Raw genomic sequence first — 22,500 nt, 5'->3', positions numbered from 1 at the left:
TTATGCAAATTGTCACAGGAAACGGAAATCAGCCAAGGAAGTGCTCACACGGTAGTAAAAAAGAAATTAAATTTTATGCATTGAAAATGAAGGATGACACTTTCAACACCTCTTATAAAGTTTTTTTAAGTCTTGTAAAGTCTAATATATTCTTTTGTAGTCTTTTACCATCTAATAAATATTTATTTTGCAATAAAATACTTACTGCAGAGAGACTTTTTGAACATTCTGTGTATATATATATTTTTATATCTGGGGACGTTCATTTTGCCAATAACCACATGCACTGTTTATTTGACCTTCACTTTATAATTATTATTATTAGTTTATTTATTAGAGTTCTTTCTTCAATGATGTTCTGTTCTCCTCTCCATGTCGCCTCTTCTCTCTGGTCTTGTCTCATCCCAAGATTCCATTTCATCTTTCTGTGGTATGTACCCCTATCAGGAAATGCTTTTGCGTCCATATCTGTGTGTGTGTTTGGTATGTGTGTGTGTGTGTACATGCATGCGTATGTGTGTCTATGTGTTTGGTATGTGTATGTGGGTCTTGTGTACCTATATATCTGACAAATAAACTGCTACTCCTACTACTACTACTACTAATAATAATAATAATAATTATACTAATAATAATAATAATAATAAGGCTAAAGTGTAAATAAATAGTGCGTGTGAGTTTAATTGCCAGAACATGACCATCCCCAAATATAACATTATCTGTTTCAACATGGTTTCACATCAAGAATCTTGCAAAAAAAAATACATACATATAATATATATATATATATCTTTGTATGTATGTATATCACAGTATCAGTCAAATTATTAGACTATGTTGTTATACATCGCTGGTCATATAGTGTTTCTCACTGTTTTAGCTTTTGAATGTTGCTGCTCCACTGGCTAAGTGGGGTGGCCAATATTCCTTCCAATCAGAAGGCTGTTCTTTCACAGGGGTTACCATTTACAGTTGAGTGAACTGGAGCAACATGAAATAAAGTGTTTTTTTGCTCAAGAACACAATGTGCTGCTCAGCCCAGTAATCGAACCTGTGATCTAGCAACAGAGAGTGCAATACCTTAACCACCAAGCCATGCACCATCATACATATATTTATGTATGTGTGTATGTATGTATGTATGTATATATGTATGTGTGTGTATACACAAATACACACACACACACACACTTGTAATAGGTCAGTGTTGTTGTTGTTGTTCTGCCTGCAAATGCTAAAATTGCTGAAATAAAGATTTCCACTTACTGGTGTTGGTAAGATTTTTCAGGAATGTGAGAATCAGTCTTCGTTCAGTGACATATTTGTGCTTGGAATTATTGGGGTGCCATTCACAGTGCATGGTGAGGAATGTAGGAATATTATCAAAGTTTACAGCACGTACTGCATGTTTCTCTAGCAACAGATAATTAGTACCAATTAGCTCCAACTTTTTTTAATGAAGGAAAACAAAATTAATAAACAGCAAATAATAAAAATTCCAAACAGTGTTGTTATTGTTGTTCTATTTAATGGGGTTTTTGTTTCTAGTGTGAAGGCGGCGAGCTGGTAGAAACGTTAGCACGTCGGGCGAAATGCTTTGCGATATTTCGTCTGCCGTTACGTTCTGAGTTCAAATTCTGCTGAGGTCAACTTTGCCTTTCATCCTCTCAGGGTCGATTAAGTAAGTACCAGTTACACACTGGGGTTGATATAATCAACTTAATCCGTTTGTCTGTCCTTGTTTGTCCCCTCTGTGTTTAGCCCCTTGTGGGTAGTAAAGAAATAGGTATTTTTGTTTTTAGTGTGATACAAGATTCTGGGGGAAAGTTTCAAACAGTTCCTGCACCACTTATCTGGTAGCAGCAACGGGTAAGGATTTAGGAAAATGGGGGGAAAATTAGTCATGGAACAAAATGGAAGTAGATGGACATGAATGCATGGTTTGATGTTTATAATGCCAAGATTGTAAAATATGATGGCTTATAATGGTTAGATAAACATAATGATAAGATGTAAGTTGTCATCGCTTCAACCATTTCTTGTGAATTAATGCTGTAGTGTTGGAATTCAGTGCCAAAGTGGTATGCAACAGTTATGTTAATAGAAATGAACAAGGAATATTTTTTAAATACAAAAATTCTTACTGGTTTTGGTTAGATTGCAGAGAATTTCCAGAGCATGTTTTATGATAGCGCTGTGGTTTTTACAGCAGTTGGTGACAATTCTAGTCATCAATTGAATACAGGCATTCTTGACTAAATATGAGGCATTTATATCTGCAACAAAAATGTAATTCTAGATGAGTATATATATGTATGGTATATGGATGTAGACATCCAAGCATGCAGAAAGTGGAAACCTGCAACAACACAATTCTCAGATATAAAAGCATGCATATTTCAATACATTTAGGTTGTTTAATACTTCCAGTATATACATCCTCATCATTTAACATCCATGTTCCATGCTGGCTTGGATTGACTGGTTTAACAGGTTCTGATGGGTTCAAAAACTTCATCATGTTCCAGGGTTTAAATCCTATGTGGCAGAGAGATATTGTGTTGGGTGGATGCACCAACTTCACACCAGCTGACAGATTGGCTGGGCATATGAATAATTGATAAGAAACATTTACGGGGCATTGGAAAGAAAGCTGCTAGGCTGATAATGATAATATTTTGAATATAAAGAGGGAAAGAAAAACAATTAAAAAAATTTAAGAAAAAAAACAATTTCCCTAAATGATGTTGGGTTGAAGTTTTTAAAGGGAGCACAAGGCATAAAGATGTATAAATATAAATCTCCTAGATATGGCTGTGTGGCTAAGAATCTTGTTTCCCAATCATGTGGTTTTGATGTCAGTCTCACTGCATGGCACCTTGGGCAAGTATCTTATGTTATAGCCCCAGGCTGACCAATGCCTTGTGAGCATATCTTAACTACCCAGGCGGTGATCATGTATCCTAACTCACCAAATATTTTGGAGCATCTCCACAACAACAATTCTTGCAGCTTCCCCTCTCTTTACCTCATTGATCACTTTACCCACCGTGCTGCTGTTGTCAACTTGAAATCCTGGTCTCTCTTTGTAAGGTCAGCATGTGGCAGCCCCTCTTTATTCCATGCATATTCCACCTTCAGCAGCTTCTCATAATAGCACTTTCACACCACTTTCTTGTCTTCCATATTAATGATGAACATCACTTCATCATTCCAAATACACTTCTCACCAACGACACGTGTGGTTCTGTCTCACACATTGTTTTGCAAACCTGAACACTTCACATAGCACACGCTCTCAGAATTTCCAGATTGGTGTCCAGTGTGTTGGAAGACCACTGGGAGTGAGGCACCCCTTAGCTTTTGTTAAAGCATATCTCTAGAACCAGGTTACGTCTGCTTTGATAACCAGCAGTGACTAGGTCAGTGAATCCTCAGCAATGGTCAACAATAGACAAGATGAACTGCTATGCATCACACTATCCTGAAGTGTGATTGTATGTGACTGGGGACCACATTGGAACTTGTATTCCTACTGAAATTTCAACCCATTGGCCAGAGGTGAATTACACCACAAATACAAGTAAGTATAAGAACACTTCACACCTCTGGTTCTGGCATTGCAGGACACGTGCCTATCTCTTCCTTTCTGCTTCATTATTAATCAAATTAATCTTTAAATTCCCTAAAATGTTATGGATTTACCAAAATACATGGACATTTGATTTGATTGGATTGGATTGGAATGAAATTATTGGATGCAGCTGTTTGGATGCTGATAATTTGGCACAGCTGATTGGATTTTCAGCCTGTTCTAGCAACATACACAAGCACACAGAAGAACAGAAGTAGAGAGAGTGGGGGAGAATACAATTTAGTAGTTGAACATGACTGACATACACACTTTCTCTCTCTTCATACACATAAAGAGAAATAGGCTCAACATGCTTATACACATGGAGAGAGAGAGAGAGAGAGAGAGAGAGAGAGAGACAGACAGACAGACAGACAGACAGGCAGACAGAAGAGAGGAAGAAAGGTGGAGAGAGAGAGAGAGAGAGAGAGAGAAGTGGAGGAGAGAAGTATTAAGATATTTGATGTCAAACAAGCCAGCATCAAATGAATAATACCAAAATGGCTGTGCCAAAACTTCTCTCCATTACAATGACCCCTAACTTGCTGGATTTTAGGGACATCATTCAAGATTTTGTTTTTCTTTTTTTTTTTGTAAAATTCATACAGAAGATACACAAGATTGAAATCCAACAGTTTTCTCATTACTTAAGGTTGGATTTGATCTTGAAATTGCAAGTTAACAAACCAGTGTCTAATGATACAGTTGTGTTGTTGTTCTTAGTAGCAGACTGCACCACTTCATCATCATCATTATTTAACATCCGCCTTCCATACTGGCATGGGTGGAATGTTTGACAAGAGCTAGCCAGGCAGAAAGAAGCCTGCGCCAGACTTCTGTAACTGTTTTGGCAGGATTTTTACAGCTGGATGCCCTTCCTAACACCAACCACTCAACAGAGTGGACTTAGTGCTTTTTACGTGGCACAGGCACAGGTGAGGTCAGTTTGAGCAAGGTTTTTATGGTAACAATTTCACATGAAAATAGAATGGACTGTTAACAGCTATGTATCTCTTCCAGGAAGTACAGGATAGAAGTGGTGATACAAATATGATGTGTTAGGCTCCAGTAACTAAAATGGCCAACACCAGAGTCACTTACTCTGCTGAGTCTCCCTTACATCCATTCATCATCATCATCATTTAATGTCCACTTTTCCATGTTTGCATGGGGGAGATGGAATTCATTGAGGCAGATTTTCTGCAGCCGGATGCCCTTCCTGTCACCAACCTTCACCTGTTTCCAAGCAAAGTAATATTTTCCATGGCCAGACATGTTTTACAAGGGAAAATGAATGTACAACACTGATGTTCAGTTTACAACCATCATGTGATGGCAAGACAACAGTACACAGACACACACATATAAAAGAAGCATGTTGTGTGTGTGTATGTGTGTATATATATATATATATATATATATATATATAATGGATGGATGGATATATATATATATATATATATATATATATATATATATATATATATATATACACAAAAGGCTTCTTTTAGTTTCTGTCTACCAAATCCACTCAGAAGGCTTTGGTCAACCTGAGGCTATCATAGAAAACACTTGTCCTGAGTACTGAGGTGCTGTGCAGTGGCACTGAACTTGAAACCGTTTGGTTGGGAACCAAGCTTCTTATCCATGCGCCACACCTAGTTAAATAAATTTAACAAAAGATAATGAAGAAAAATGCTTACTATTTGAAGAATACATTTTGAGCACCCGTAACAATGGTAGCAAATTCTTGTAATGTGTTGTGTTAGTTTTTATAAGATTCAAAGTAATTACGAGGGCCTGGGATAGTCTTCCTTTTACAGGGAATTTCGGATCTAAAAGAAAAAACATACAAATTTAATTTTGTGACATTTTCTGGATTAACAAAATCACAATAAAATGCTCAACTCATTACCACTTCACTAAGATATTCCTGTCTCTATAATCCATATATAATCCCATACCTTGGCACTGCATACCCAGTGTCCCTCCAGCATCCTACAATATTTTTATAGTTACATTTTCAACACACTACAATATTACTGTCACTAGGGGTCCATGATGTCTTCTTCAGCCTATCTCACCTGTTTACATGGGATTTAGCAGAAGCCCCTTCATGTTCTAAATCACACACCCTCATGCACATCTTAAGCAGCTACTCCAAGTGATCAAACTATTGCTGGAGACATAGATATGCCCTCAACACCATTTCTGAGGCAATCAGCAAGGGGACCAGTGACTGCAAAAATACCAGCATTACAACCAGTCGAAGGAGAGAGGTTGGTGTAAAGGTCCAGGAGCAACTCTGAGGGATTATTTTCCACACAATGGTACATGGTGATGAAAATAGATCTGGCAAAAAAAGCTAAACTTTCCAAGGCACATCACCTGGACCTTGCTAACAAAGCATCTAGTCCTTCTGAAGTCAACTGTGCCCTGGGAGGAAAGGATGGAGGATGATCAAGTGGTAAAGAGAACCATGTATGAGGAGTTGGTGGAGGACTGCTGTAAGAATGGATGCAGGACACAGTGTTTAATAGTGGGAGTTAGCAGTCAAGGGTTTGCAGATCGTACTTTGAGTAAGGCCATGGAACTCCAGGCATTTCAGGAGCCAAAGAAGAACCCTCAAGATCAACATAGGGGCTGCTGAGAAAGCATTGAGATGGCTCTGACTGAAACGAAGTGAATGGTGGTGGTAGTGTTGAGGTGTCTCAGTAGTATGCCATTTAGACACAGGCTTACCATGGATCAATGTAGGTCAAGTCACCTGAATGAGGGTTCTCAGGACCCAAAATATCAAATGACTCCAAGACATAGCACTGACAATGTGTCCAAGCATTGCCTCGATAATGGTGTCATTATATTCACACTAACTTGTCATGATATACCCAGCATCCTACAATATTTCTATAGCTACATTTCAAATAACCTAGTGTTGGGCCTCACAGAGGCAATGATCAAAACATTATGTTGTGCTTGAGAAGAAGACCCATCAAACTGAGCAAAATCGCAGTCATAGCTGATACTGGTGTCACACAAACTGGCACCCATGCCATTGGCATGTAAATGCACCCCGGTGTCACACAAATGGCACCTGTGCTGGTAAATGCACCCCGATGTCATACAAATGGCACTTGTGCTGAATTCACTGCTTTTTTTTTTCGAACTGTCGGTACACTTTAATTCAGCAGTCCGTTGCTTTACTTATCCCCCTTTACTTGCACTCTCCATTAATAATAAATAACCGAAAGCTAATTATCTCTGTATGGTCAGCAAATAACTGACCTCTGATGAGTCTGTAATAAGTACTGAAACCAGCTGACCACTGATCCAACAATAGGGACAACTGTTATATGAATATGAAATAAAAAAATAAAAAAATGGACATTAGAAGTGGAGGGCACCAACTGTCTCCACTGACCAACGAAAACCAAACAAAAAGTTAAATTCTTACCTTTTGTACCAATCTTTGCTAACAACTGATGCAGTTGCATCATTAAGCATTCTCTTGGTAAAGATTCTTTATATTCAGACATTAGAATTTGTAGAAGTATACTACAGGCATCACAGTTGACCAATATTGCGAGATATTTACTATTAGCTGAAGAATAAAGACAGAAATAATTTTCAATTCTTTAAGTCACAGAATTCTTTGAAAGATGTACAACAGCCAAGCTAGTATTTGAAAAATGTGTCTGTGCCCTTGTGTGTGTGTGTGTGTGTGTGTATAAAAACACTAGCACCCTGTGCCCTCTGTAAAGTGGCTGGTTTTAGGAAGGGCATCCAGCTGTAAAATACATGCCAAAACCCACAATGGAACTTGGTGCAACTCTCCAGTTCCTGTCAAACCATCCAAACCACATCAAGAAAAATAGACATTGAAAGATGATGATGATGATATACTTGGAAACATGAGGGTTGGCAACAGGAAAAGTATCTGGCTGTAGACAATTTGTCTCAACAGACTCTGACCAACCCATGAGAGCATGGAAAAATGGATGTTAGATCACGTTGAATCATCCAACCCATGCCACTTTGGAAGGCAGATGATGATGATCGGTTTTGTACTGTTTCCTATTACCAATTTCACTCACAAGGCATTGGTCAGCTTACTCAAGACGCCATACAGCAGAACTGAACCTGTTTGATGGATTTTAGAAACACCCAGTTTTTAGACATCCATTTTTCAAAATTTGTCTCCTTTTCACTCAAATCTTTTAATGAGTTCAGCAGTTGCGTGTGGCAAGGACAGAGATTGAGTGGGGCTCAAGATCAATAATGTAGTAATCAGGGACTGGTGGAAGATATGTATGATTTTTTTTCATTTATACGTCTTTCTCTTTCACACACATACACACACACATTTTTGCAAGTTGGTTGGGACAATGGGAAATAGAGGATATAAAACTAGCAACAATTATGAAGTGTTGTGTTGTCTGAACTTACAAGATTTATGGAGAAGTTCCAGCAAAGTGCTTATGATGTTATCAACAATCTGTTTTTCACTTGGTGCCTAAAGAAAATCAGAAATATTTTTTGCAATGTGTGATCATAAATAACTAAACATCATTGTTATAAATAAGGTTATAAAAAAAGTTCAAAATTATGAAGACAAAGAGATCTTACTACACGGTAGATCTGATAAGATTTTAGTATATAAGTATGATAGATTTTATTAAGCAAATAACACTTTATAACACAGATACAGTACACTTTATCCTACAAAGATGGAGAAGCAAGGAGGTGGGGGAGGTGAGGACTCTGTTTAGTCGTGTTAGGAACAAGACATCTCTGGTACCTGCAAATGAACAGACAACGTTAGATAGTGTTCTTGACTTTTGTTGAAAACAAAAAAACCTCCCTCTCTCTCTCCTTTTATATTTCTGTCAGCAAAGGAAGGCAGTGCTCTTAACCATTTAAAGGGCCTCCAAGATAGGTGTGAGGAAGGAAGGGAGCTATCCTCAAACTAGAGATCTGTCAAGAATACTTAACATTAAATTGCATCTGGAGGTGAGACTTAAACTTGGGAGTTCAGAAGTTTCAGGAAGTATGGAGTTAATCTTTAGTCACAACTAGTCAGATATCTATCTTTGCCTTGGATGGCAGAACCCATCAAGGGTCCCAGTAGAAGATGGTGCTATAGCTAAAGTATATAGGACTTGGGGGAAGGCTGTATTTCCTTTATTCGGCAAGCAGGCCATAACACAGAGGGGACAGCACAAGGACAGACAAAACACCTCAGTGGAGACAAGAAACACAGAATGAACGAATAAAGGATGGATTATAACAATGAAGATGAAATGGCTTGCCTTCTCCCCACTCGCAGTCAGTATCATTTTTATTTTTCGTTTAACATTTATAACCAATTCTCTTTTTTTCCTTTTTTTATCTCTTTTTGCAGACATTTAAAATTTTTAAATATTTACTTGCTTTTTGCTTATTTTTACCATTTTATGTACGGCAACAGGTCATCGGACTCTACTACTGGTGGCGAGTCATCAAACTCAACGCATATTTCCCCGTTTGGTCTATCTTATTTCCGAATGGTTCTTGCAGATTTTCACATCTCTCGTCATCAACAACAATTGCTTTGGTGCTTTCTGTATAGTATTCCGTCGTTAGTTTCACCCTCGTTACTGATTTCATTTTTGTGATTTTCTTCTCTGTCCTTTTCGCAAATGTTACCATATGCCATTTCTGTTTGGGCTCTTTTTTATATATTTGTTTCTGTAGTCCCACTGGTTTTCCTGCATTGGCTTCCTTTGATGTTGTTGGTATCTCGTGTTGTGCGTCCTGTTTACTCTCCTTTCTTTTCTTTAGTGGACCCTTTGGCAGTGAGTCCACGTCTTCTTTCATCTTCTTCTTCCTATTCACCAACGTATATTCACCACCATATACTTGGGGGTAGGGCTGACCACCAGCTGTGTGTTACACAGGTTTACTGGACTGCGGACATGCCCTGATGTTATATGAAGCAGTCCCCATGTCTAAGGGTTAAACAGACCCCTCTGCATTTGAAGGGTAAGCTTAGGAGAGAAGAAATCTAACAAAGTAAACTGTAAATAGACTGACAGAAGGCTACTGAAAAGCATTGCAGAATCTTCTGCCAAATAAAATCATCAGTCTTCAGATTTCGGTATGGAGCTCCATGATTGCGGACGCTTGTAAAACAAGAATATGAGTGAGAGAGAGAGAGAGAGGCAGACAGACAGACATGCACACACACACACACACACACAAATAGACAGAGACAGAAAGAGAGACAGTTCTTGTATGATTCCCCAGGGTAGTGAATTAGCAGATTCATTAGTGTCAGACTGAATGCCTTGTGGTATTTTGTTCAGACTCTCTACATTATGAGTTCAAATCTTACTAAGATCATCTTTGCCTTTCATCCTTTCAGGACCAATAAAGAAAGCAGCAGTCCACACCAGTGGATTGGTCAACCTCTTAGAACAATGGTTCTCAATCATTCTTTACCTATGGACCCCTTTAACTCCTGTCTTACTTGGTTGGACCCCCAGAGCCATTTGATGTTTAAAAAGTTCCAATTACATTTCTATAATTAAATATTGGGAATTGTACATAAATTTTAACAGCAAAATCTTATATGGACCCTCAAGGGCCATAAGAACCCCTAAAAGCCATATGAACCCCAGTTGAGAATCACAGTTTAAGAGCACTGGATGGAATGCTTTATGGAATCTGTTCTGAGTATTTGTGTTCTGACAGTAATATCAGCCCTTGTCTTTTCTCTTTCCCTTGGACAGAATCACTGGAGCAGAGAAACAAAACTTGCATGCATGATTGACTCCTAGTCATCCATAAAAAAAGCAAAGAAAACATTGCCCAAGTCTGTCACTTGGAGAGAAACTTCCCAATTGCAAATACAGTTTTTGTATAACAGGTGACAAAGGCCATCAAATACTATGGGTTAGGACAGACACTGTTTCAAAGATGGGAGGGAATGTACAAAGAAGGGCTTAACTGTAACATCCAACAGGTTAAACCACAACACAGAGCCAACATAGAAGCCTCTATACCACTGGTTATCAACCAGGACCCCTATGATACTTGGTGGGCTGTATAACCCTTTGAGGGTCCATATAAGATTTTGCTGTTAAAATTTATCTGCAATAAACTGGTGATACTTCTACGTACAAAATATTGTAACAATTTTTTATACAATTCCTAATATCTGATTATAAAAATGTAAGGGGATCTTTTAAACATCAAATGGTTATGGGGGCCATTTGAGAAGAATAGAAACCAAAGGGGTCCATAGGGAAAAAAGGGGTTGAGAATCACTGCTCTATGCAGATGCAGAACCTGCTAGCAATATCGACCAAATTTCCATTAACTCTTTCATTACTGTATTTATTTTGAGATGCTCTGTATTTCTTTCAATTATTACTTTAAATATAACAAAGAATTTAGTAAAATAACTTAGTTATCATTCAAAAGGGTTAAGTATTATTTCTGTATTATATATTTTAACCCTTTTGATACCATATTTCTGTTGAGATGCTCTGTGTTTCTTTCAATGACTTTAAATATCACAAAGAATTTAGCAAAATAACTTAGTTATCATTAAGCTAGTGTTAGGAACATAAATTGTGACTAAGGTTTGGTGGAAGATTTTAATTCAAAACTTATGAAAACAAGACATTTGTACTCAGAGCCAGAGCTGGTTTCAGCTGGGTTGGTTACAAAAGGGTTAAATAATGCCTAGCTTCTTATGAAATATAGAGGACAGCTTACAGATTATGTAGTCCAAGATATGCTATGATATGAAAGCAGCAAGCTGGTAGAATTGTTAGCTCATCAGACTAAATGCTTAACTGTATCTTCCAGTTCTTTATATCCTGAGTTCAAATCCTACAGAGGTCAACTTTTGTCTTTCATCCTTTGATAATTAAAAAAAATAAAGTCCTAGTCAAGTGCTAGGGTTTGATGCACTTGACTTTACCCCTCCCCTCAAAATTGCTAGTCTCAGACCCTGCAATGGACCAGTATCCCATCCAGGGGGGAATGTTGGGATCTCAGTCACTTATATACCAAGGAAACCGTGGTTTAGGGCTCAAGGTGAAAAAATGATGAGATGGTCATGGCTGCAAAGTTTTTGATGAGAAGCCAACTGCATCAGATCTGATGAGGAGATAAGCAACAACAACAACAACAACAACAACAGCAACATGGTAGTTCCCTTTAGAGAGAGAGAGATGATAGTTTGATCAAAAGATGCAAGAAACAATCCACTTACTACACGCAGCGCCATTATTAAAATAGGCAGACCATTCTGTCGAATGAAGGACTCTTTGGATGCAGCATCTAGGCAAGGAGAAAAGAGAAAAATGGGAAATGAAGAATGAGATTAATATTTTCAGCTGAAATATTTCAAAGAAATTATTTAACCCCCAAAAATGCACCCAAAACACACTGTAAAGAAATTAGCTTTAGGAAGGGCATTTAGCTGGAGAAATTACAGCAATGCTGATACTGAAGCTTGCCAGATACTGTTAAACTGTTCAACCCATGACAGCATGGAAAATGGACATTAATTTATGATGATGTGATGTCGTGTATGTGTAAAAAATTACATATTGAATTAGTTTTTTTGAAAATAATTTCTATACCAAACTACATGTTTTTGAAAATATTATTGTCAAAGCACAGGAGTGGCTGTTTGGTAAGCAGCTTGCTTACCAACCACATGGTTCTGGGTTCAGTCCCACTGCGTAACACCTTGGGCAAGTGTCTTCTACTATAGCCTCGGGCCAACCAAAGCCTTGTGAGTGGATTTTAGTAGACAAAACTGAAAAGAAACCCGTCGTATATATGTATATGTATACATATATGCGTGTGTGTATTTGTGTTTGTCCCCCAACATCACTTGACAACTGATGCTGGTGTGTTTACATCCCCGTAACTTAGCGGTTCGGCAAAAGGGACCAATAGAATAAGTACTAGGCAAATCATGGGGTCGATTTGCTCAACTAAAGGTGGTGCTCCAGCATGGCTGAAGTCAAATGACTGAAACGAGTAAAAGAGTAAAGTTTTATCTCTATATATAAAACTGAAATGCGTTTTTACTGCTTGGATCGCTTTCAAGGCCACTACATCCTGTCCGATTGACTCCAAAATTTACAGGGACATGTAAAATGAGGTGACGATGCCCGTCTTAAAAGGTGTCGTTGCTAGGGCCAAAACCCCACTTTGACAAGTCCACTCCGGTTCTTTAATGTATCTGTCTTCCTCAACTCACTCTCGCTATTTCCTCTCTTCCCAGCACTTTTTCACTCACTCTATTTCATACATTCCCATTACTTTCACTTCCTCAAATGGCCTTCTTTTATGTATCTGTCTGCATTCATAGAGAGAATTATCATCGCCACCGCCATCGTATTCTATTGTCTGCCTGTCAACACGCCGATGGAGCAAATACAAACAGAACACACCAACCAGCGTTCGTGTTCTGGTGATAACGTAGGTTTTTCGTATCTATTACATTTTAACATTTATTTAGAACCCTGCAAATTTTTTGTGCTAAATTTTCATTTTTTACTACTTTATTATTTTTTCTTAAATTAATGCTTTGATTAAAATTAATTCTAATTGTCTGGGTCAACAGTTAATTTCCTCGGAGGATATGGAAATTCCTATTACCCGTCAGAGAAATAACTCCAGCAGCTCACAACTATTTCAACAAAGACAAGGTTACCTGCTTACCAGTCGAATTCAGCATCAACGCTCACGTATGAGAGAGACTCAAACACACACACACACACATATATACATATATATATATATAATGTGTGCATTATGTGGTCGGTTGAGCTGAAAATATGCAGACCTATGTTAAAAGTGCTCGCAAGTTTGCATGACAACTATTTTTTTCCCTCAAATGAAAGGTGTGACCTCTAGGACAAAATTCCTCATATGTGGCCCCAGTAGACCCAAATGAAATTGGGTTATATTAACCAAAATGTGAAAAGGGTCTAAATGGGGCTGGAAGGGGATTAAAATTTAAAGGAGCAGGTGTTTAGGAATTCTCTGCTACATCAAGCTAAAAAATTTGCGCCAGCCTTTTAATCGTCAATGTGTTGCCGTCCATGATGAAGAAGTTTTGAATGCTTACCATGGTGAGTCTATTGTCATGAGAAAGAATCACTTCAAAACTTGGTGTTTAGGGATTTCTTTTACATCAAGTTCAAAATTTTACGCCAGCCGTTAAACTGTCAAAACGTTGCTGTCCGTCATTAAGAAATGCCGGCCATGGTGACTCTACTATCCTCACATTCTATCCCTTCAAACTTTGGTTTCCAATATTTTATTATTTTTATTCAGCTCGCAAGTTCGTCTGTCCCTTTTAAATGTTAGTGTTTTGCTGTCTGCCTTGAAGCAGATTTTTCCATTGTTACTGCCTGATATTTATGATTGATCTTTCTAAATATTTTATTTCTCAACTTACTCAAGATCTTTTGTTGTTAATAAATGGGAGAGAGATAGATAAAGATAGAGAGTAAGAGAAAGCGAGGGAGAGTCCGAGAGAAAGGAAGAGTAAGAGAGTGGGGAAGTGAGAGAGAAAGGAGAGAGAAACAAAGAGGGAGAATCATCATCATCATCGTTTAACGTCTGTTGTCCGTGCTAGCACGGGTTGGACGGTTTGACCGGGGTCTGGGAAGCCAGGAGGCTGCACCAGGCTCCAGTCTGATCTGGCAGTGTTTCTACAGGTGGATGCCCTTCCTAACGCCAACCACTCTGTGAGTGTAGTGGGTGCTTTTTTCGTGCCGCCAGCACAGGTGCCAGGGGGGCTGGAGCGGCCACGATCAGTTGGTGCTTTTTACATGCCACCGGCACAGAAGCCAGTCAAGGCGGCGCTGCAATTGGCCACGTTCGGATGGTGCTTTTTACGTGCTGAAAGGAAGCAACAGAAAGTAACAACCACACTCTTACCCACGCATAGAGTGTGTCACCTTCAGCTAGTATATATATATAAAACTTTCCATACTGGCATGGATTAGGTGGTTTGACTGGAACTGCTGAGCTGGAGAGCTGCACCAGGTTCCTGTCTGATTTGGCTTGGTTTCTCTGGCTGGATGCCCTTCCTAAAGCCAACCACTTCCAGAGAGTAATATGTGCTTTTCACATGCCACTGACATATGTGTCATTTACATGACGCTGGTAATGGCCTCAACTATGATTTCACAGGTGCTATTTACATGGCACTGGCAACAGTTGTCTCTGTGGCGATTTCACTTGGCTTGGCAAGTCTTCTTAAGTACAGCACCTCTCCAAAGGTCTCGGTCACTTGTCTTCACCTCCATAAGGTCTGACATTCAAAGATCCTGCTACCAGCAACGGCCACAAATATGATTTCACAGGTGCCATTCACATGACATTGGCAATGGCCACGACTACAATTTCACCTCACTTGAGGCATCTTCTCAAGCACAGCATATCGCTAAAGGTCTTGGTCTCTTGTCGTTGCTCCTATGAGGCCCAACATTCAAAGATCATGCTTCATCACTTCATCCCTGGGTCTACCTCTTCCACAGGTTCCCTCCACAGTAAGAGATCAGCACTTCTTTATAGAGCTGTCCTCGTCCATAAGCATCACATGGCCATACCAGAACATTCATCTTTCTTGCACACCACATCTAATGCCTATTATGCCCAGTTTTTCTCTGAAGACATTTACGCTCTGTCGTACAAGCACACTGACATTGCACATCCAGCAAAGCATACTGGCTTCATTTCTTTCAAGTCTTCACATGTCCTCTGCAGTTACAGCTCATGGCTGTTCACACTCAGGCAGCATACAGTCTACCTTTCATTCTGAGGGAGAGGCCCTTTGTTGCCAACAAAGGCAGAAGCTCTCCAAACTTTCCCCAGCCTATTCTTATTCCAGTGCTAACTTGATCACCTAGATAACAGAAGCTTTCAACTACTTCTGGGTATCCCCCCTCTCCTGGTATTTGATAACAGAACTTTCAAATTTCTTTTTTGTCATCAGCACAAACAACAAACGTGACTCTATTGCTTTAGATTCATTTATCCTCCAGTGACAGACATGTTGGTTTTCTCTATACTGCAATCAGGCAATCCATCAATCACTGACGAAGCACATTGATGGTTGTTTCAGAAAAAAGTACTTTTAAACAAAAGAAGGAAAATACTTTAATATTTAATTTCACACACACACACACACACACACACACACACACACATTCTAACCATTCATCGTCTGACACAGGATCCCTTCTGCTAATACCTCCTCCCCTCTCAAAGGATCTTTGTCTCACAAGTTACTTGGTGACCCTACCCATGCTGATGCCATGTAAAAAGCATCCAATCAACACTGTAAAGTGGTTGGCATTTGGAAGGGCATCCAGCTGTAAAAGTCAAACCAAAACTGAGCAGAAAGGGCAGGACATGCCCTCGTCTGTGAGAGGATCCATGACAACCATTAGAAAAAACATCAACTAAATAACGAAATCAAAGAGAAGTTGTCTTCATTACTTAGGAAAATAACCAGAGATGACGACTGAAAGAGAACCCAACAAGATCTAGAAAAGTTGTACATGAAAGAATTTGAAATGGTGAAGACACGTGAGATTAAGAAGCTTATGAAACTCAAAGGTCAGACAGCGGAAAGGGCAGGCAAAACTGACCTCTTGTGCTTGTGCCATGTAAAAAGCACTCAGCTCACTCTGTAAAGTGGCTGGTGTTAGGAAGGGCATCCAGCTGTAGAAACCCTGCCAAAACAGACACAGAAGTCTGGTGCAGTCTTCTGCCTGGCCAGCTCCTGTCAAACCATCCAATCCATGTCAGCATGGAAAGCGGACGGTAAACGATGAGGAGAATGGGGATGTATGTATGTATGTATGTTGCTTTTTATGTGTGTAGTTTGTTGGTGGAGGTGTTTGAGTCATGCAGGTCTGGTGAGCCATCAAAATCTCATAGAAATCGACCCATGATAAACAATGATGTGGCTATTAAAATTCATAAAAGAATGTATGTCAAAATGTGGAAGGGTGTGCCTCTCAGTTGGAGGTCTAAAAAGACATATTAAGAGAGTGCATATGGTGGCACCTGTTTCTCCTGCCAGCCAGCACAGTTGTCTAGTATGTAATAAAATGGTGTAAAGGCTTGGTCGGGCTTAAAAGTCATATAAGGGCATCACATGGCAACAACCATGAATCATTTCAGTAAGTCTTCTTGGCAATGGCTTTTCTCGTGTAACGAGGATGCAGCTGTGATGGATGGATGGATGGATGGATGGATGGATGGACATATGTATGTATGTATAAATCAAATAAGTAAGAGGATGTCAGGTATTAATGGAGGGATCGTTGCCAGAGCAGCCAACTGGCTTCCGTACCCGTGGCACATAAAAGGGCACCATTCGAGCGTGATCGTTACCAACGTCGCTTCACTGGCACCTGTGTTGGTGGCATGTGTAAAAAGATTCGAGCGAGGTCATTGCCAGTATCGCCTGACTGGCCCCCGTGCAGGTGGCACGTAAAAAGCACCCACTACACTCTCGGAGTGGTTGGCATTAGGAAGGGCATCCAGCTGTAGAAACTCTGCCAGATCAAGACTGGAGCCTGGTGCAGCCATCTGGTTGCCAACCCTCAGTCAAAACCGTCCAACCCATGCTAGCATGGAAAACGGACATTAAACAATGATGATGATAATAACTGTTTCAGGTGGCTCCATTTAATCAAACTTCTTTAATCACTTCTTCCATTCAACCCTAACCATTCAACTCTTTGTGTAAAGCCAACTCATTAGGGTTCCATAGTCTTGAAAGCTGCAGGATGGCCTCACTAGGACTAGTGTCACAGAAAAAGCACCCAGTACACATTGTGAAGTGTTTGACGTAAGGAGAGGCATTCAGCCATAGAAACTATTCCAAAGCAGACACTGAAGCATGACATGTCTTTCAGACTGATTGGATCCAGTCAAACTCTCCAATTCATGCCAGCATGGAATATGAAAGTTAAATGATGATGAAGATGATGATGATAATGAAAATGATGATGATGATGATAGGTGTAATCCAAAGGATTTTTACCAAATTTGCTTGATGTAATTATTAGATGGATCTTTCCAGTCGCAAACCGTAACTGCAGTAGATCCTCTGCTGCATCTCGTCTCGATCCACCACACATGTATGATGGTCTGCTGCAGATTCTCTCAATTGTTTGCAAAAACTGATTACTTCGAGATCTAAAGAGTAAAAGATAAAAATAAAAAGAATTAGAAAAAAAGGAAAGAAAGAGAAGGATAAATAGGGGAGGGAGGAAGGGATAAAGGTAGGTAGGTAAGAAGGCAGGCCGCCACACCACCATATCAGTGTTATTGTCATCTTCATCTGTATCTAAACTTATATGACAAGAGGACAACAACTTAGGGTCACCATCTGAATGAAACACAATAGTTAAGTGAGTGCTAACATAATGTATTGAGTCAAAAATGTCAATTAATTTAAATTCCTGTTGCAATGAGATAATGGAAACTTAATTTCAATAATTAATATTGGTTTCAAATTTTGGCATAAAGCCGACAAGTTCAGGGGAGCAGGTAAATCAACTACATTGACCCCAGTACACAACTGGTACTTATTTCATCAACCCTAAGAGGATGAAAGGCAAAGTCAACCTTGGTGGAATTTGAACTCAGAACGCAAGGATGAACAAGAAATCACTAAGCATTTTGCCCAGCTTGCTAAGGATTCTGCAAGACCAACATCTTAATTTCATCATCACCATTTAATGCCTGTTGTCCATGCTGGTATGGGTTGGACAGTTTGACCAGGGTTGTTAAGTTGGAAGGCTGCACCAGACTCCAGTCTGATTTGGCATGGCTTTCTACAACTGGATGCCCTTCCTATCGCCAACCACTCTGAGAGTGTAATGGGTGCTTTTACGTGCTACCGCCATGGGCGTCGTTTGTGTGACACCAGGGTGCGCTTGCATGCTACTGGCACGGGTGCCAATTTGTGCGACACCAGTATTATGCCACAACTGCTAGGCTTGATGGGTCTTCATCTCAAGCACAACATAATGCCAAAGATCTTGGTCATTGCCTCCACAGGGTCCAACACTCGAAAAATTTTCAAATTAATTATCAGAATGTTACTCCACAATTGGAAAGATGATTAAGATCAATCAAACTTTCTCTCTCTCTCTCTTTGGTATGGGTTGGACAGTTTGACCAGGGTTGTTAAGTTGGAAGGCTGCACCAGACTCCAGTCTGATTTGGCATGGCTTTCTACAGCTGGATGCCCTTCCTAACGCCAACCACTCCGAGAGTGCAATGGGTGCTTTTACATGCCATTTGCATAACACCGGTATCTATATTAATCAACAAGGTAATTATCTGAGGTCAGTGGAATACACTGAAAGTGTCATCAGTTCTATTCATTTCAAGAGGAGAGAGAGGAATGGATGTTGTGAAGGTCATGCCTTTACATTAGAAAGTACTCAAAGTAAAATAATTACAAACAAATAACGAACTTAGGTGGAAAATTATTTCTCGTTTTGCAATGTGGCTGTGTGGTAAGAAGCTTGCTTACCAACCACATGGTTCCGGGTTCCTTCCCACTGCATGGCACCTTGGGCAAGTGTCTTCTACTATAGCCTCGGGTTGACCAAAGCCTTGTGAGTGGATTTGGTAGACGGAAACTGAAAGAAGCACGTCGTATATATTTATGTATATCTGTATTTGTGTGTATATGTTTGTGTGTCTTTGTTTGTCCCCCAAGATTGCTTGATAACCAATGATGGTGTGTTTATGTCCCTGAACTTAGCGGTTCAGCAAAAGGGACCAATAGAATAAGTACTAGGCTTCCAAAGAATAAGTCCTGGGGTCAATTAGCTCGATTAAAGGTGGTGCTCCAGCATGGCCACAGTCAAATGACTGAAACAAGTAAAAGAGTAAAAGAGAGAGTAAAAAGAGTAGACTCTAAAACTTTGCTCTTATACCCTGAAACCCCTAATTTTAAGTGAACCCTTAGGGGTCCATATTAGATTTTGTTGTGAAGATTTATTTGCAATAAATTAGTTATTCTTCTGCAATATATAAAATGTTTTGACAATTTTTTTTATTATTTTATTTGTTTGAGTCATTTGACTGCAGCCATGCTAGAGCACCACCTTTTAGTCAAACAAATTGACCCCATGACTTATTTGCTGTAAGCCTAGTACTCATTCTATCATTCTCTTTTGCCAAACCACTAAGTTATGGGGATGCAAACACACCAACATAGGTTGTCGAGCGATGGTGGGCAGGAGTGACAAACAAACACAGATATACACACACACACACCCACACACATATATATATATACTTGATATCAGAGTACCAACAATATCAGGATGCTACTGCTGATGTTGATGATGTTGATGTTGAGCGAAGCAGTCTTCTGTAGTGAGGGAAGTCCGAAACATGGTCCTTTGCTATTCGTAAGACTCGCAGAAGACAAAGCAGGTCAACCCCCAACACTGAGAGCATTGACAGATGGATGAATGCGCATCCAGGCTCAGCAGTTGCGTAGGAAGTTGGGGAGAAGAAACAGAAAGAAAGAGTGAGAGAAAGTTGGGGTGAAAGAGTACAACAGGGGTCACCACCATCCCCTGCCGGAGCCTCGTGGGGCTTTAGGTGTTTTCGCTCAATAAACACACACAACGCCCGGTCTGGGAATCGAAACCGCGAGTTCGCTGCCCTAACCATTGGGCCATTGCGCCTAAACTTGCTACTGCTGATGAAGGCGGTTTGGATGAGGAGGAAGGAGAGGAGGAGGAGCCTTGTTAAAAACTTTAATCTTGAACTGTCTATTTCTAATTCTATCTTTTCAGTCTGAATGCTTCAGACCACCTTGGGTGGGTGGGGTGAATGAGAGACTTTTTAAAATGTGAACATCTGTTGTAAAAGGAATAAAGAATTGATACTAGCACATTGTTTTAGTGACTATGAACTTTGCTTGTGTCAATTGAGTCTTTTTGTATCTTGGCCTCACTTATAAGACCAATCTGTCTAATATGTCAGTAGCATTTGGCTGGAAATGTGTCCCAAAGTTGCTTCCTTACAACAGCAAACTCAACACTCAATTTTTAGATTCTGTTCGAATAAAAGAAAAATATCTCGCTAATATTACGTTTTTTAAAATATTAGTTTGTATTGGTTTTAAAATAAAAAGGAAGCTGTCTGTAACTTTCATACACCAATTCTTTGGCTTAGTATTTTTAAAATTAAGGCCAGCTACTGAATTTTGGTAACTCTCTTTTACTTGTTCCAATCATTTGACTGTGGCCATGCTGGAGCACTGCCTTTAGTCAAGCAAATCGACCCCAGGACTTATTCTTTGTAAGCCTAGTTCTTATTCTATCGGTCTCTTTTGCTAAACCACTAAGTTACAGGGACGTAAACACACCAGCATCGGTTGTCAAGCAATGTTGGAGGAACATATACAGACACAGAAATATACACACACACACACACACATATATATATATATATATATATATACAACGGGCTTCTTTCAGTTTCCGTCTACCAAATTCACTCACAAGGCTTTGGTCAGCCCGAGGCTACAGTAGAAGACACTTGCCCAAGGTGCTATGCAGTGGGACTGAACCCGGATTATATGGTTATCAACCAGTCACGTAGGAGTGACTGGTTGATAAGCAAGCTACTTACCACACAGTCACTTCTACATGAGTTCAATTTCTTTTATATGTCTGCATTCTATTGTATGATTTTGCATTGCAATTTACAGTTCTGTTAAGTGGAGGGGGGAGGGGAGCGTACCTCGGCGAAATTGGAGCTTGGAGTCATGTCCCGCTTATATTATGTAAATTGCGTACTTAGTCATTTAAAGAATATTCACAGTTTTGGCAGCGGAGTGACAGTCTTAGTATGCCGATCTGTTTTTTTACTGTTGTTGCCGAATCTTTGACCAGTATTAGTGCATCTACACTTTTTTTTTGTTCTGGGGGTTAGATTCCATATGTAACGTTTTCCCGTGTACGTCAAATTAATTTCATTGAAATGCTGTAATTTGACACTTTATGAATTATACACGCCAGCAGTGAGGTTATTAGCTATCATAGAATTGATTTCTATAGAGAAGAGTTGCTGGCCGTATACTTGACATCTAGAATTTTAACTTTGCGTAGTTACATTTCTATGGCATCCGAGCCTTTAGGACATTTAGTCATTTGGCTGTTCATATTTAAATTTGGTTCTGAAATATTTGGTTTTCTTATTTCACACAATCTAATCTGATGTTTTATTAAATAATGTTTACCATTCCTCTAGTCTCCAGGACTTTCCTTTTCAAGAAGGTGGCGGCCATACAATATGGGTTTCACTAGAATCGAGCATAGAATTGGGAGAGGCAAACTATGTAGTTCACTGCGTGGCTTGGAAAGACTATGTATCTTTATACCTTTTTCTTTCAGTTTCTCTCCACCAAATCCACTCAAAAGGCTTTGGTCAACCTGAGGCTATAGTAGAAGAGTCTTTCCCGGAACCATGTGGTTGGGAAGCAAGCTTCTTACCACACAGCCACGCCTAATAATATTTAATTATAAAGATCTAATAGGCTTATTTTAAAACTCTGAATAGCTCTTAGTGTCCACCCTAGTAAAATAACATTCAAACGGGGTCCACAGATGAAAAAAACAATGATTGAGAATCACTGTTGTAGACTTGTACAATCAAAGAAGCTTCAGCCATTCCATTGTATATATTTGGGATGACTTACCATTTTTTAATACTGGAAGTGTAACTTGTGGGAGATTTAGCAAGCTACTATTGTTTAGCCCTGAGTCAGTGATCCTGCACAGCTATAAGGA

The 22,500-nt window shown here is 39.5% G+C and overlaps 1 protein-coding gene across 5 annotated transcripts in view; it reads right to left on the bottom strand.

The window, feature by feature from the left end:
* LOC115209295 (cytosolic carboxypeptidase 1) overlaps positions 1-22,500 on the bottom strand; it is a 93,801-nt gene that overhangs the window by 44,313 nt on the left and 26,988 nt on the right. For 4 of the 5 annotated variants that reach the window (XM_036501068.1, XM_036501069.1, XM_036501072.1 and 1 more), the window contains 7 exons: positions 17,715-17,869; positions 11,898-11,965; positions 8,081-8,147; positions 7,089-7,235; positions 5,338-5,469; positions 2,145-2,276; positions 1,267-1,413 (listed from right to left, as the gene is read on the bottom strand). In XM_036501068.1, coding sequence (XP_036356961.1) covers positions 1,267-1,413; positions 2,145-2,276; positions 5,338-5,469; positions 7,089-7,235; positions 8,081-8,147; positions 11,898-11,965; positions 17,715-17,869 — 848 coding nt within the window. The remainder of the gene's footprint in view (positions 1-1,266; positions 1,414-2,144; positions 2,277-5,337; positions 5,470-7,088; positions 7,236-8,080; positions 8,148-11,897; positions 11,966-17,714; positions 17,870-22,500) is intronic. The other variant, XM_036501071.1, reaches the window with a different exon arrangement.

Source organism: Octopus sinensis, linkage group LG3, assembly GCF_006345805.1.
Source record: "Octopus sinensis linkage group LG3, ASM634580v1, whole genome shotgun sequence".
NCBI lineage: Eukaryota > Metazoa > Mollusca > Cephalopoda > Octopoda > Octopodidae > Octopus > Octopus sinensis.
Note: the sequence above shows the minus strand (reverse complement) of the source record. Positions and strands in the feature narration are given on the sequence as shown.